The sequence below is a fragment of the Talpa occidentalis genome, unplaced genomic scaffold (assembly GCF_014898055.3).
Source record: "Talpa occidentalis isolate TD23 unplaced genomic scaffold, MPIMG_talOcc4v2.1 talOcc4.9, whole genome shotgun sequence".
NCBI lineage: Eukaryota > Metazoa > Chordata > Mammalia > Eulipotyphla > Talpidae > Talpa > Talpa occidentalis.
The window spans coordinates 22,675,818-22,691,466 of NW_023605305.1; the positions used below are offsets into that span (position 1 = coordinate 22,675,818).

At 48.3% G+C, this 15,649-nt stretch overlaps 2 protein-coding genes across 2 annotated transcripts in view; one reads left to right on the forward strand and one right to left on the reverse strand.

Moving 5' to 3' along the window:
- Positions 1-8,401, forward strand: DNALI1 (dynein axonemal light intermediate chain 1). The gene is made up of 6 exons (XM_037498445.2): positions 1-163; positions 710-855; positions 3,123-3,292; positions 4,201-4,379; positions 4,721-4,885; positions 6,697-8,401. Exons 1-6 carry the CDS (start codon positions 83-85, stop codon positions 6,730-6,732), a joined length of 777 nt encoding a protein of 258 aa, XP_037354342.1. The 5' UTR covers positions 1-82; the 3' UTR covers positions 6,733-8,401.
- Positions 8,384-15,649, reverse strand: part of GNL2 (G protein nucleolar 2) — a 23,259-nt gene continuing 15,993 nt past the window's right edge. Inside the window, exons 10-16 of the mRNA XM_037498446.2 lie at positions 15,084-15,188; positions 14,141-14,299; positions 13,831-13,944; positions 10,204-10,649; positions 9,786-9,868; positions 9,189-9,274; positions 8,384-8,577 (exon numbers count right to left, since the gene is read on the reverse strand). Of these exons, the coding sequence (XP_037354343.1) occupies positions 8,425-8,577; positions 9,189-9,274; positions 9,786-9,868; positions 10,204-10,649; positions 13,831-13,944; positions 14,141-14,299; positions 15,084-15,188 (1,146 nt within the window). The 3' untranslated portion in view covers positions 8,384-8,424. The remainder of the gene's footprint in view (positions 8,578-9,188; positions 9,275-9,785; positions 9,869-10,203; positions 10,650-13,830; positions 13,945-14,140; positions 14,300-15,083; positions 15,189-15,649) is intronic.

Here is a 15,649-nt window from a genome sequence, read left to right on the forward strand (position 1 = left end):
GGCCGGACGAGGTTTCCATGGTGACGGCAAACAAGGCCCTGACTGAAGTGTCAGCTGCTGAATTTCTACCCCCGCCGCCGCCATGATTCCCCCTGCTGACTCTTTGCTCAAATACGACACCCCGGTGTTAGTCAGCCGGAACACAGAGAAACGGAGCCCCAAAGTAAGAACGGATCTCAGGGACCGCGGGAGGCTGGAAAGTCCCATGTGGAAAAACAGATCCCCGCGTTGAGGGTCCGGAATCTCAAGGGACAAAGGCTGCAGCCACTGGGAGTAAAGGGAATTGGGACCTGGGAAAGAGGATGAGAGAATGATAGAAGAAGCCCAGATGTGGGGTGACCCCAAAGAGCAGATTTAGGATGGGAAAGGAAATCACTGGGATGTGGGAGGGACTCACTCGCTCATGATAGCCGGGTCCAAGGACAGATCTGGTAATGTGCGCCATCACCAGAGGTGTGAAAGCAGATGAGGAGCACCCATGCTAGAACCACTGGCTCAAGGAGATACAAGATTTGGGTTGGAGTGGGATCAGACATTCTTTGTGGTTTTCTTCAGCTCTGAAAAGTCACTTTTGCTGAGAAGATGGTAACAGGGTGAGAGGTGGTAACAGGGAAAACATGTGCTGGAGACCTGGAGCAAACCAGAGACCAGAATATGTGGGATCCCCTGAGTGAATCACCTCCAGCCCTAACCTGTCCCTCTCTTACAGGCTCGGCCACTGAAAGTCAGCTCTCAGCAGCCAGGACCCTCAGGCCCAGTCCCACAGCCACCAAAGACCAAGCTCCCCTCAACTTCCTGGGTCCCAGATCCTACAAAGCAGGCAGAAGAAATCTTGAACGCTATCCTGCCCCCAAGGTAAAAAACAAAAACAAAGTAGAAGCAGCGGTTGGGAGAAGGCCCAGACTTTTGCATCCCAGAACTGGGGCATATGGGAAGAGGCACCTGACTTCTGTTCTTGCCTGGGATTTCCTCACAGCATCCCAGAGCTCCCAGAGTTTACAGGTGGCTGGATGCTGTGAGGGTGGGGGGAGCTGTCTTCTTTATCTCCCCTCATTTCCTGAGAGCTCTCACCCAGGCAATGGCTTTAAATACTGAAGGTTCCCGGGCCTCCCTGGTGGCACAGCGGGTTGCGCACAGCACTTTGAAGCTGTCCGAGCCTCTGCAGCGTGGGTTTGATTCCTGGCCAGCCAGGGAGAAACCCACATGGCGGGCAGACCTCTCCTGCCTCGCCTGCTGCTCCCCTCAGCAGTGTCTTTGGTCTGTCTGCCTGTTCTGCTCCCCGCTCTGTCTCTGGTGGATTCTCTCACCCTCTGGCACCTCTGACCTGTACCCCAGCTCTTGTATAAATAAATAAGTCTCTAAAAAAAAAAAATACTGAGGGCTCCCAAGTCTGCATTCCCAGGACTGTTCTCTCCCATAAACTCCAGACCCATATGTTCTACTGCCTCATTATCTTTGTGAAGATGTCTAGCAGACATCTCAAACTCAAAAGTGCAAATTATATCAGTTTGTCACCTTCCACACGTTGCCCCGTCTTTCCACCAGGGGCTCAGTCCATGTTTCATCATTCCTTTTGCTTCTCATGTCACGGGTTCTACCCTTCCTCAAATTCTTTTGGCTCCACCTTCAAATTATATCCCGAGTCTGACCGCTCTTCACCACCTTTGCTTCTCCCATCTCGTTCCTCGTCACTCATTGTCACCAGCACTACTGCAGCTGTCTCCTGTCGGAAAGCCCTATGTCCACTCTGCTTGCACAGTCTATCTCCACACCCCCTAAATCATGTCAGATCATACCAGTCTCCTGCCAGAAGCTCTTTAATGGTTCCCATCTCCCTCAAACTAAAATCCAAGGTCCTTACAATGACCTGGAAGGCCTGGCATGATCTGGTCTCTGCTATACCTGTGATCTGATCTCCTGTGTTTCTCCGGATGACCTGAGGCCTCTGCTTGCTGAGTCAGAAACAGGTCCAATAACTCTTGGGCCTAGGGACATTCACAGTTGCTGTTCTCACAGCTGTGGAATAAGACACTCTTTGTTTCTTCACTCAGGTCTTGCTCGCGGAGGGCCTCTTGAGAATCCCTATAATAGGGCACTTCTCCCTTCTTCAAAACCCCTCGCCCTGCTGCTTTCTTCTGCAGCCACGTGTATTGCTATCTGACATGTCTTTTTGGTGATGTTTATGTAATAAGTTGACAGTTCAGCTTAAAAGGAGGAAACACGGGGCCTCCCTAGTGGCACAGTGAGTTGAGCGCAGCACTGTGAAGCTGTCCACAGCCTCTGCAGCGCGGGTTCGATTCCTGGCCAGCCAGGGAGATTCCCAAATGGCATGACAGACCTCTCCTATCTCGCCTGCTGCTCCCCTCAGCAGTGTCTTTGGTCCATCTGCCTGTTCTGTTCCCCACTCTGTCTCTGGTGAATCCTCTCACCTTCCCAAGTCTCTGGTCTGTACCCCAGTTTTGTATAAATAAATAAATCTTTAAAAAAAGGGGGGGAAACACTATAAAAGAGACTGCAGTCTCCTTCATGACGAATGACAAAGGCTGGGTGGCAGGGCTCAGTTAATTCCTTTGCACTAATGTGTGGATGTCCTCTCCCCCATGCAGTTCTGCCCTCAGGTTCCCTCCTTGTGATTCTAGAACCTAGTGGTGTCTCAGGCTCACTTTGGAGGGGCCCATAAAGGTGCACACTGTCGAGAACCTCCCCATGTGTGTGCCTCCCCAGTACACACATTCACTTCTTCCTGACTGTACAAAGTTTGTGGTACCCTGAATGGTTCACCCCACACATTAGAATTTCCACGGGGCCTTCTGTTTACTTCAAGGAGCATTGACCATCCATCTGTCCTCAACCTTGTCAGAAGGGTAAGATCTGGAACATGGGTGATGATTCCCCAGAGGGCCATGGGAGAGTGAAGATTGCCTAGTCCTAAGGTAGGGGTCCTATGGTGACCTTGAAGCTCCCACTCCCCAGGGAAAAGAGAGGGTGGATTCAGTCACTCGGTGACAGAGGTGCCCTCACTCCTGCTCAGGCCGACAACTCGAAGGGCCCTCTCTGCTCATGTCCTGAGGACCCGCTCTGGTCAGTGGGCTTTGCTCAGCCTGGCTCTGTCTGTGCTGCAGGGAGTGGGTGGAAGACACACAGCTATGGATCCAGCAGGTGTCCAGTGCCCCCAGCACCAGGATGGACGTGGTGCACCTGCAGGAGCAGCTGGACCTGAAGCTGCAGCAGCGGCAGGCCAGGGAGACGGGCATCTGCCCCGTGCGCAGGGAGCTCTACTCACAGTGTTTTGGTGAGCATGAACATTGCACCCCCCGCTGCCTCCTTTTCCATCCCCTTCATTCAGATCTGAGCCCTGAGTAACCCTAAACTGCAGACTACCCCATCCTGTAATCATTTAATCTCCTGCTACCCAAGCCACTCAGGAACTGCCACCTGTGTGCCCTCTTCCCCCGACCAGTACTCACTTGCCTGTCACCATTTTCCCGAGTGCCTGGTTCCTCATCCCTTAGCAGATGTTTGGAGTAAGATGAGGACACCCATTCTGTTTCCCAAAGACAGCTATAATAAGCACGTGTAAATTTTTAAATCAGGAACGTTAATGCTCTATATTTACATCCACCCAACATTTAGCCCTTGGACCAGAAAAGTGTTTCAGGGTAATTTGCTGTTAACCAAGGCACAAGGGGTTTGAGATCTCCTTCCTCAAGTGCTGGTGTCAGATGTGTACCCCCCAACCCAATCCCATTGTTCTATGTAGACCCCATCTGCCTTCTTCAAGCCAGAGGGCAGGTGCAGGGTCTGGCAGACTCTCTTCAGACTGAGTATGATTTATGGTTTGCCCTCCAGGTCAGCTTTTGTGGAGGAGATGGGTGGGCAAGCTCTAGACATTGCCATCTCAGCCCCATCCCGGTCTAGTCAAGGGGGCAGGTAGGATTTCCCAGCTGCTTTAAAACCACCACCATCTCCAAATGAAAATTCAAATGTCTTTGACTGGTACCCAATTTTTGTCTGAGAACAGAAGAGGAGCCCACAGCTGCAAAGCAACCTGGGCTCCAGTCTCTGCCCTGGCCAAACTGGCCTTGCTGATTGCCTGGCAACATGGCAAGGCTCCTGGGCCCACTGAGGTGGGTGGGCAGTGACAAGGTACCTCGCCCCTCTTGCCTGCTCTCTCTGACCTCCATGTGTGTGCGTTGGAAGATGAGCTGATCCGCGAGGTCACCATCAACTGTGCGGAGAGGGGGCTGCTGCTGCTGCGAGTCCGGGACGAGATCCGCATGACCATCGCAGCCTACCAGACCTTGTACGAGAGCAGCGTGGCATTTGGCATGAGGAAGGCACTGCAGGCCGAACAGGGGAAGTCAGACATGGAGAGGAAAGTGAGTGGGGTTTGCCATGAGGCTTTGGCCCTCGGTGAACCTTTCTGTCAGCCTCAGAGCAGCCTGGTTGTCATTCCCGCACTGAATTCTGGTCTCTTAGGGTGCTCTCCCATTACCCCAGTGAAGCCCCCTTGTTTTAGGGTGTAAAAGCCAGCCTGGGCACTGCAGAGCTCTCTCCTCTGTGGACCTGCCATGCCAGTCACTGACCTCCCACTGGGTGGCAGTGCAGACCCCGTGATGTCTCCCCTCGGCCAGCTGCGCCCGAAGTCCTCTCCTCCCAGAGCTCACACCACCCCATCTACTTGGTGACTTCCCAGGATGACTGGGGGTTCTGTCCTCAGATTGCAGAATTGGAAACAGAAAAGAAAGATTTGGAGAGACAAGTGAACGAGCAGAAGGCAAAATGTGAGGCCACCGAGAGGCGGGAGAGTGAGCGGAGACAGGTGGAGGAGAAGAAGCACAACGAGGAGATTCAGTTCCTAAAGCGGACGAATCAGCAGCTGAAGGTAATCTCCGAGCAGCGGCTCCTGCTCCGCTGATGACTTAAATAGTGGTCCACAGGCACTGCCAGAGAAGAGGAAGCTGCCTCCGGGGGGGGTGGGGGGAGAGGAGCGAACTGAGGGTTCATTTCCCAGATTCTCCATCCATCCAGCTCCGGAAGGGGCTCTGCTCTCGACTCTTAAGTCCCCATGACACCTCAGCCTGGCACCCAATGGGGGGATTTTTTGTCCCTTTGGACAAAAGCTGTACAGGGTGAGGTAGATATGGCAAAAAGTGAGCCAAGTGTCTTCTTGTCACGGCTGCTATCTTGGAGCCTTCCGAGTGGGCTGGACTCTTCAGCGGGTTTGTGGCTGTGCCTACCCACTTGTCCTCTGTGACACTGCTTTTGGGATGGGCAGGGAAGGCCCTTTGGGAGGGAGTCACTTCAAATCTGGAAGATTCCCCAAGGGCGTGGTGAGAGAACTCAGCGGTAGGTGCTTTTCCTCATACCCGTTTTCTGAGTGGCACATTTTTATCCAGCTGCGCTAGTGGGAGGGAGGGGAACTGGTGGAAAGAGCTGGGCAAGGGGCCAGGCTTCGGACCTCTGAAACTCCAGGCTCTCTAGAGTCTGGTCCAAAGGTTCTCAAAGGTTGGGCCACAGATCAAAATCACCTTCATACGGGCAACTTTTAGAAACACAAACTATTGGGTCCACCCCAAATCTGAATCAGAAACTGTGGGGGTGTGGGGCTGGCAACAAGGTCGCCAGGTGGTCATGACACCGGCTGATTCGAGGTGGGTGGCCTATTCACACTTAGTGGCTGTCCCCGCGGTGGTATCTCCCTCTCCTCCAAGTCCCACAGAAAGCTCACCTCGTGGTTGACAGGCTTGTTGGCGCTACACGCCAAGGCAATCAGGTGTTTGAGATTAGGGACTTGTATTAACTAATGGACAGTAACAGCAATTTCCTTGTCTCTGAAAAGTTTAACAAAGAAAAACTAGAAAGTTTCACAGCCAGATGTGAATCTGTTTACTTGGCAGCCTCTGAAGCTGCCTGCCTTATCTGCCGTATTTCTTTAGCATAAGCCCAAATTCCTCAGTTCCTCCTATGGTACTGGCGACAAGAGCTAAGCAGAATACCTTGGCATCTTTCCAATTTTTACAAGCAACCCTGTAATCCCCAGGGCGAAGGATTCTTTAGAAGTGAGTTATTTTTATTGGTTCAAAGCTGCACTGCAAATGCAGCCATGTTTGCAGTCCCCAGGATAGACCTAACTCAAAGATCTGTCCACATACCATGACAGTGAATTATTTGACTGGCTGCAGCGGCAGAGGAACTCCCAAGTGCCTTGAGCTTTACATACGAGATAGACAGCTCCCTACTCACTGGCAGCAATTTCCTCTAATTGGGTGTCAAGTTGTCTCAGTGGCTGAAAATTTGCTGTTTCCCAAACCTCTCGTCCCAGCACAGAGCTCCCAGGCTCCCAAACCAGAGAGCCAAATGTTTAACTTAGCCGAACGTATGCAGGCCTGAAATCTGAGCCATGAAAAACCATGATTTCAACAACTTTTATTCAATTTCCTTTTCTATGCTTTATATTCGACACTGAGCCATTACTGTATGGAAACCAGGACAGCTCTGGTTTCTCCTCATGTAGCAAGACCGTATGCCAAGACAGAAACCAGTTAATCTAGAAAATATGGAGTTGGGAATGAAGGGAAAAAACACTTGGAGTGGCAGCATTTGGGTTCTTCTTCCCAGGCTTTAATCACCTCTCAGCTATTTGTGTTCGGCTGCAAGTTTCAAATATTAATGGAGTTTGTTTTTGTTTTTCAGGCCCAACTGGAAGGCATTATTGCACCAAAGAAGTGATACTTTCCATATGGGTCTCAGCAAGCTCTACTGCCCCATCATAAGCCCTTTGTAATAAAAAGCTAGTTTCCTGAGTGAATAAGCCATCCCTGCCCTGATCACCACCTTCATATGTCACAAGTCATGAAACCCATCAGCCAGGATCCTGGCCGGGCAAAGGAAGGTGGCACAGGCCAGAGCCCCTGTATGTGGCTTACTGGCCAACCTTGGGATTTGCCAACTCAAACAGTAAGGCTTGAATTCACCCCTTTCTACTGAAGCAATTACTCTGATCATCTCCACGCCATTACGCATTTCTGACCAAATGGAACTGCTTGTGTCTCCATTTTATCTTCTGCCTTAAGTTGGGTTTCTCTGGCCTTACTTTCCCTTATCTGATGGCTTTTCATCATCCCTACCCCAGTTCAGTTCCAGTAACTCATTTTGGAGTTCTGGGTTTATCGTTCTCATCTCCTTACCTGCCAAGTCAATTGGACCCCTTCCTCCTACTGTAGACTGCTTAGGTGAGGAGGCAAAGGTTGAGTCAATCTCATGGCTTTTGAGGAAGCAAATGTTTGCTGGCAAGAAGTACAACTCACAACCTTCACTGTGAGCTGCTGGCATCTCGGCTCCTCCTCCACCACTAATCTCATTTGTTCACCTTTTTCTGCAGAAGACCAAACCCTGGCCTACGTCCCTCTAACTAGCTGCGTTTAATTAGCAAGTGGAGAGGTGCCCAGACCGCATAAGCAGTTCTAATTATTAATGATTGGGCCATGGCCTGTATTCAGCTGTGTTTTACTATTCCTCTTAAGTTAAACTCAGAAGTTTTGAAGGCTCGGTACTCTTGTTTGGTAAACCCAGAAGACTGAATTAGTAAAATAAATCTAATTCAGGACTAGGGTGGGCTAGGGTGGCAAGTTGGGTGATTTGCATCTTTCAGTCACATTTCGTGTAACATATGCTAAAGGCACATTTGGTCAGATGCCTCAAGTGTACTCTTCCCCGAAAGAGGGTCTCTTTAGTGGCACCCTCCCCTGACACCCATGCTGGTCAGGGCGTCAAGGCTCACTGGAAGCAGCACAGCCCCACCAGAAGAGCTGTGTTTCACCAAGCTGAATGTGCCTTATACACTGATCTCAAATCTGAAGTCACAGCCTTTACCCTTAACCAGGTATCCAGAGAAATTCAATAAGACTCCCTGGAAATGTGTGGAGTGTCACTCTCCTGAGAAAGGCCGGTGTTCACGGAGATGAGCCGGTTCCATGACTTGGCAACAGTAAAGCACTGGCCACTTCACAGACTTGATGAGAGACCACAGAAGCGGCCGCAGGCTTTCCCTACCTTAAAGCCCAGGCCGTGGTACTACATCCTTTACACGTCCTTCCTTTACATTTCTGTTCCAAACTGCTAATAGAAAAGAGAGGCCACACTTTTCACGTTACAGACCTCATCTCTGTCACGCATTTATAGCAGTTACATCCTGGAGGAACTGAGAGGGTCAATTCAAGCATCAGAAGGGCCAAAGGACTGGCGCATGGAACTCCTTGAGGGCGTGGGGGTTTTATTTTTATTTGCACTAGCACTGGTGAAAGACTTCAACTGTCAGACCTCAACACAAATATATTATGGCTTTAGATATGCCAACTGGGCGTGAAGAACACAAACACAATTGCATATTTTTATATAATTTAATAAACAACATTTTAAATGTTACTGCTTATGTTTGAATTTTTTGTGTTTGTGTTTCTGTCCCTCTGAGTCATTGGTCTTCTTTTTGTTCCTGTTCCTGTTTTTCACATTATGTGTCTCATAGTAGCGCACACCAACTTTTTTGGATTGCTGCTGGCGTGCGGCTCGCCTCCGCTATAAAAAAGGGGCAAAAAAAAACAAACACTGAAGTCATAAAATAGGCCCCCTGTTTCCTTGCCCCACTTCCCACGCTACTGCCACGGGCACCAGACACGGCGCTGACGACGAAGGAAGGCTCCCCTCTCAGACCTGAGTTTGCACTTCCATCGTGACACTGAGTCAGTCACTGGGGTCCACCTCATCCAATACCGGAATCCTCCCCACAGCACCCCTCACACGTGGTCTCCAGTTCTAGGCTGAACACTTCCAAAAATCAACTCTGCACCTCCCAGGAAGGCTCACGCCAGCTGCTAGCTGCCCAGTCCCAAAGCTGTCCAGAGGGCAACGACCCCTCTGCCTACGCCGCTCCTCCTGTTGTTTCCCTAGGCTGGGTAAAACGGACCCTTCTGGAGAACGGTTCAGGTGCCTGAGGACAGTGACTGGGAACTTCTAACACAGAGGACGTAACAAGGACATTCGTCCAGGGGGCCCCTCTTGTCCTATTTAACATCAGGACCAGGGTTCCTTGCACTGAACTTCAGGCCCCTGGTTTCAGGAGGACTGGGTCTCGAGGACTGGACTTCTCCTCCCTACTTTCCATATACAAGGGCTACAGAAACACATACTTCCTTCGATGTCAGTTTCCCGCGAGTCTTATTTGAATGTTCCTCTTCCCTCGGTGCCTTCCTCTTCTTTCCCTTTCTGGTAGGCACTGGAAACAATACATAACACAGAAAAGAAACAGGGATTTTCTGTATAAGTTTTTCTGTGAATCGAAAGGTGGGACTGAGCCTGCTGTGTCAGAGGGACTGGAAGGCCTGTACATGGATGGTGATGAACAGAAAGCAGAGGGAAGCAGGAAAGACACTCTTGATTTGGAAGCTATTAGTCCAGTGGGGGATATAAACATATAAACTAACGTCGCCTGCACCAAAAAAAAAATCTGTGTGTGGAATCACCCTTGAAATACATGGTTAAAATGTACTTTTTTTTTTTAAAGAAGGAAGCTATCTGACTTGCCAATTTAATTCTAAGAAATGAACAGAATGAAAGGTGGATAATCAAACTTATAAATAGTATGTGGAACCAAGGTAATTTGCCAGATATCATAGATACCTATGTGCATAATGATCACACAAAGATAATCTGGATATTAAACTGAGATTTGCCAAAGTTCTAAAGATGCAACTCAAAACTAAACAAGCTAAATCATTTAACTTTACCTGAATCTTCTCCATCTTCTTCAGTGGTTCTTCTTGGTTCTTCTGATTTTGCAAAAATCTTTTCACTTAGTCCCTTGGATATTCTAAAACAGAAAACAAAGTGATGCAGTTGTCCAACGATCTCAACTGCCCAAAGCACGTGCTGACTTGGAGACCCTAACAGATCAATAATGAACCCCACTTGTCTTTACACAGCTATCAGTCAATAAAAGTCAATGCCTGCAGCTCCCTAACAATTTCCAAAAGAATGAACAGCAAAGCCTCTCTTTTAATTAGCTAAAGTCTGAAAATTTACAGACCACATTTTTGAAATGGCAGTAACTCCCCCTCCTGGCCCTGCCTACTGAAACACCACTCCTTGAAAGTTTCTGGAAAAGAAACAAGCAAACTGAAATTTGTGAGAAAATGAAAGTACTACCTGACTGCTGAAAACTTTTTAGCTTTGGCTTTGTTTAAAAACTTCTGGTATTTAGCAATCTTTTCATCCAGGGCTTGAATGACTGCCTTGGTGTCGCTTCCCTGGGCTTCTTCCTGAGACTCTGGGGCTGACTCCTCCTCCTCATCTCCTGGACACTCCTGTTCCTCCTCCTCTGCAGAAAAGCTCTCAAGCTCTTCATCAATATCTGACACCTCTAGAGGAACCAGGTCATCCCCAGAAAACTGAGGCACAACGTTGATTTTGCCAAAGTTCTGCCGAACTCGTGCAAGAATCTGCTGCATTTCCGAGTCCGCATCACAGTGACTGTTCTCTTCTTTTTCCTTCTCAGTGGCAGATTCTTCCTCTTCACCTACAGGTTCCATGATTTCTGCTTCTGGATTGTTCTGAGTTGTTTCTGGGGCCGCTTCCAAAGATGAAGATGAAAGCTATTCAGGACAGAAAAGGAGTAGTGGTAGGGGAGAGAAAAGGAACCAGAAAATAAAAACTGAATTTCTGAACTTACACCTAGCTCTCAAGTGACACAGTGCTCTCTCCTCAGGACTAAGGAGAAATACTGAAACTCAAATTTGAGTCACATTGTCAATCTACTCTATGCCACTGTGCATTAAACCCAGAACCTGGTAGGAAAGGATCAAGGGAACATAGAGTTGACCCTTGAACAATGCCTCAAAGTCACCCTTGTATATCTGGGTTCTGCATTTTCAGACTGACATCTGCGACTGGTTGAATCTGCAAGTGCAGAAGCCAAGGATTAAAAAAAAATTCTCTTGCCAGTGGACCCTTGCATTTCAACCCCATGTTGTTCAAGGGTCAACTGTATCTGTGGTTTCAAAGTATATGCCAGCTCTAAGAGGATTTACCCAATAAAGCAAATCAACTACTTGCTGCACACAAATAAGACTCCTCCACCCCACTGTCTTCCCTGAGGGGTGTAAGGAATGGAGGTTCTTGAGATAAGCACATACAAGATAAGCACACAACACTACACAAGAAAAGTCTGATGAGTAATAAGGATTTTTCTGATAAGTAATAAGGATTTATATAGCACAAGTTAGAAGCTGTTGCGGACTAAGGTGAGGTGTCGAGAAAGCAAAGGCAGGGTCTGACATAAGAAAGGGGAACCGGACCTCCCCGGTGGCGCAGCGGTTGAGCGCTGGGTTGCGAAGCTGCCCGCAGCCTCTGCAGCGCCGGTTCGATCCCCGGCTGCTCCCCGGCCACTGAAGGAGGGTCCCACATGGCGCGCAGACCTCTCCTGCCGCCCGCTGCTCCCCTCAGCAGTGTACTTCGGTCCTTCTGCCTGCTCTGCTCCCCGCTCTGGCTCTGGTGAATTCTCTCGCCCTCCCGCGCTTCTGACTGTACCCAGTGCTTGTATAAACAAAAACAAACAAACAAACAAATAAATAAAACATGCCTCTATTAAAAAAAAAAGAAAGGGGAACCTCGTGAGGAGAAGCCAGAATGAGCACCAGTGGGGGACGGTGACCTGTTTTAGATAAGGGGGCAAAGAGAAGTATGCATGGGGTTCTTACTAGGGCTTCACATGTGTGTAATATTCAGATGACCGAAACGCATTTCTCACATACATTTGGTCTTCATCTAGTTCCTGACCCAGGCTCCCACAAAAGCCTGGGAATTTCTTAAGTGTTCAGTATTAAAGGTGTTTTTGTCTGTTAATGAATGTAACTTTTGGAAAACATATGAGGAAGGGGGCTGGTAGTTTGCAGAAACCAACAGAAGAGAAGGTTGGAACTTAGAGTCCCACCCTCCTAACCTCAAGGGAGGGAGAGGGGCTGGAGGTTGAATTCAACTGCCAACAGCCAATGAGTTCTTCACACCTATGTGATGAAGCCTCCACAAAACCCCAAAAGGAAGCGCTTCTGGCTAGGTGAACACATGGAGATTTTGCGCAAATGCTGTGAGAGGTTATGGACACGCCTCGATTCTTCCCCACACCTGCCCAAGGCAGCTCTTCCATCTGGCTGTTGCTTGTAGCCTTTGTAATAAATCAGGGATCTAGATATTTAAAGGTTTCCTGAGTTCTGTTAGGCATTCTAGCTAATTAATGGATCCTGAGGAGAGTGTCCTGGGAACCTCTGGTTTACAGGCAGTTGGTCAGGTGCACAGATAATAATGTGGGCTTGCAACAGGCACCTGAAGTCTGAGGAGGGGCCTGGGGACATCTGGTCTATAGCTGGCTGGTCAGAAGTATGGGCTTATCTGGGGCTTGATGCCAGTGTTGAAGCAGAGACACTGCCTTGGGAGACTAAATTCGTAACCTGTCTCTGGGTAGATATGGCCAGTATTGAGCTGAATTCTTGGACTCTGCTGGAGTCTGAGAATTGCCTGCTGGTGTGGGACAGCCTCAGCACTCACAGCCCCATGTGGCCTACCAGGGCTTACACTGGCCTAGAAACACTTAACTGTACAGAAACAAAGCACTTTTCTAAATTCTGAGAAACATTTTAGCAAATTATGCTAGAGGTCCCCAAATTTGTAGTCAGCTGGGCAGGAGTGTGGGTAGCCTGGGAACCCTGTCTGCAATTGGCATCTTAAGTAGGGGCAGTCTTATAGGAATGAGCCCTTAAGCTATGGGGTTTGTGTTAACTCCAGGAGGTAGTGTGAGAACTGAGCTGATTTATTAGACACCCTGTGGTGTCAGCAAATTACAAGACTGATATGGAAAATCAAAACATATTTGGTATGGGAAAAAATCACCACTGATCCACTGGCACATAAGTGCAAGACGGCAGGGAATTCTGTCTGCTTTACACTGCAATCCCTCCAGGAGCCAGAAGAGTGCCTTGCACATAGGAGAAACTCAATATATTTTTCTGAATGAATCATGAGTGAAAGACAACATACAAAGAAGATGGTTGTTTGGTGGAGGGGAGAAAGTGGATCAAACAACAGTTTCAGGTATACTGATTCTGAAATGCTGGATATTCCAGCTGGCAACAACTAGCTGAAAATTAAACTCTAGAAGGGAGTACAGGTAAGAGGAAACCAGAACTATATGGACCCAAATGATATTGGCTTGGAAGTAAAACTTAAAGCCACCTCTTCGAGAAAATTGGCAGAGCCCTGAAAAAGATCCTAGAAATAGAAAAGCAAAGCACTAAAGTTGGAGCCTTGTGGGGTCCACTACCAGGGTTAGGGAACAGAACGGCAGGAAAACTTCTCAGTCCAGCCCAAATCTAAAGACTTCTTTCCCTGACTACCAAGTGTGTCTCGCTCCTCTGTCATTCATGTGTATGCCCCGTGCCTGGCACCAGGTTGGGTCTAATACATACTTGTTAACCAAGTGATCTGGAGAATGCCTCTGCTCCTCAAACATTAAGAAAAGATACACAAGAGCACCTACGTTTAATGAAGCCTCTTTTTCAAGGCCTAGCAAAGTTGTCTGATCTTCTGTCAAACATCTACTACTTCCTAGTCTCCAAATGCCAACCCCCAACAAGGTCATGACAACAGCATTCTGGCACCAGAGACACTGCTGTTAAAATACCTACGCCAAAGAAAAAGACTCCATAAAGGGAGGTAATCAGAAGACACCACACCTATGTTAGTAACTAAGCTTTCCAAGATGTGGGTCCACCCTGTTCTTACCTGGGGGGCAGCTGGAGGTTCTGCATTGGGTGGCTTGACAAAGAAAGGAATGCGCCCTCTCTGCCAGTCATTGAGAACCATTTTACCCACAGTCTGCAAGTCAGGCTCTCCACCCTGAAACATCACAGAAAGACTCCCAGTTAAATTCAAACAACAAAACCACCTGCCAGTCTGCAGGAATTTTAGCTGTTCCAGTGGTTCACCACCTACCTGATAAGTTTCACACCTCTCACCCAAGGCACAACAAAAAAGATTCACACCACAGGTCAGTGCAAGGCATCAGTCTTTATCCTCGAAAGCCCTGGCTCACCTTTAATAGCTTCCCAGTCCGGAAAGCTAGCTTCTCAAGAAAGTCCTCAGCATTCTCCCAAGAATCAATCTTGTATGTCTTACTGATATATTCTGGCTTTGCTCGTTCAAGTACAGCACCAATGTGGTCTTCAGGAGTTTTAATTTTTTCAACTTGAACCTAGAAATTAATAGGAAATCCCTTGCTTATAAACCGTATCACGAAAACAGTGAAGTTCCCAGTATTCTCGGGAACAATACTTGAAAATAGCTTTCAATGCCATAAAGCAAGCAGGCTTGGCAGAAGCCTTTTTCCGAGGTGGCTAGACAGGGCCAGCTGAACGGAGCCCCACTGAAAGCTAACCACAGCCACGGAGTCCAGAACTTAGCTTTAATCCCAATTCACCACAAACTAACTATGTGGCTTCCGCAAGCAGTTTATACTTGGAATGCTTCAAAATACCCGCTTGCAGAAATGTCTGCCAATACAAGGACAGTAAGAAAAGGCAATATGATGTTTCAGACAGGAGGGGAGGAATGCACACAGGATGTATAGCCAGGAGCACCAGCTAAGGTTAAGTGGAACCATTTAAAGTCTTCGATCTCATGCAGAAACAAGTGAGGAAATGACTGAGTTCCAAAATGACTCAACTCATAAACCCATGAAGATGAATTATCACTAAATATAAACAGGCTCTGCTTCTCTTTGGATCCCGTGTGTAAACTACAAACGCTTGTAGGATGACATTGACCAGATATGCCCACAGTTCCGCTAACTCCTCAAACAGGCTTAAGTGGGCTGGAGAGGCCTGCCCTGTTCAGCATCATGTTCCTCAAGTTTGGTCAGACAGGCTGACCCCAAACTGCTTTCTGAATGAGTAAAAATTAGAAAGCAAGGGTATCCAGGGTCCCCCTCCTGCCCCCCAACAGGAAAACAAAGAGCCTCTCAGGACTGAAATACTCACAACTCCTTTCAGCACGATGTCTGTCTCGGAGTCCTCAGAGGGATACACCACCCCTGGGCAGTCGATGAGGAATACCCGCCGCATCAAGGTAATATACTGCCAGACCTATGAAGAGGGGGAAAAAAGCCAGAGACTTCCCCAGTTTAAACACTGAATCTATTTTCACAAACCTTTGATGCTCATGAAGCTAAAAGTGGGAAAGGGAGCCAGGCAACTGCTGAGTAAGCTATGAAGTCTCTCCCCCAAGGATAAACTCTAGTTTCCGTCAGTCAGGAGTCCATCAGGTTCGGGCCCGCGTAGGGCTGCACAGCAACAGGCAGTAAAACTTGTCCTCATTTTTGAAAGTACTCTTGGCAGCTTGATACTGTTTGGCCTCTCGTCCTTTTAACAGAACCACATACTGCCCCCAATACTCTGTGCTCTAGGGCATGAGCCCCAACTGCCAGAATGTACCCTAACATTGAGTTTTATTTAGTTCTTAAATATCAAATATTCTTGGGCCAGTTTTGTCTGTCAAGAGTAAAAGATCAAAGCGACAATTTAAAACAGACCAATATAAATGGCAC

Coding starts and splice junctions, on each gene's coding strand:
- DNALI1 (XM_037498445.2), top strand. CDS start 83: ATGATTCCCCCTGCTGACTCTTTGCTCAAATACGACACCCCGGTGTTA. Junction 164..709: donor CAGAGAAACGGAGCCCCAAA/GTAAGAACGGAT, acceptor CCTCTCTTACAG/GCTCGGCCACTGAAAGTCAG. Junction 856..3,122: donor AACGCTATCCTGCCCCCAAG/GTAAAAAACAAA, acceptor TCTGTGCTGCAG/GGAGTGGGTGGAAGACACAC.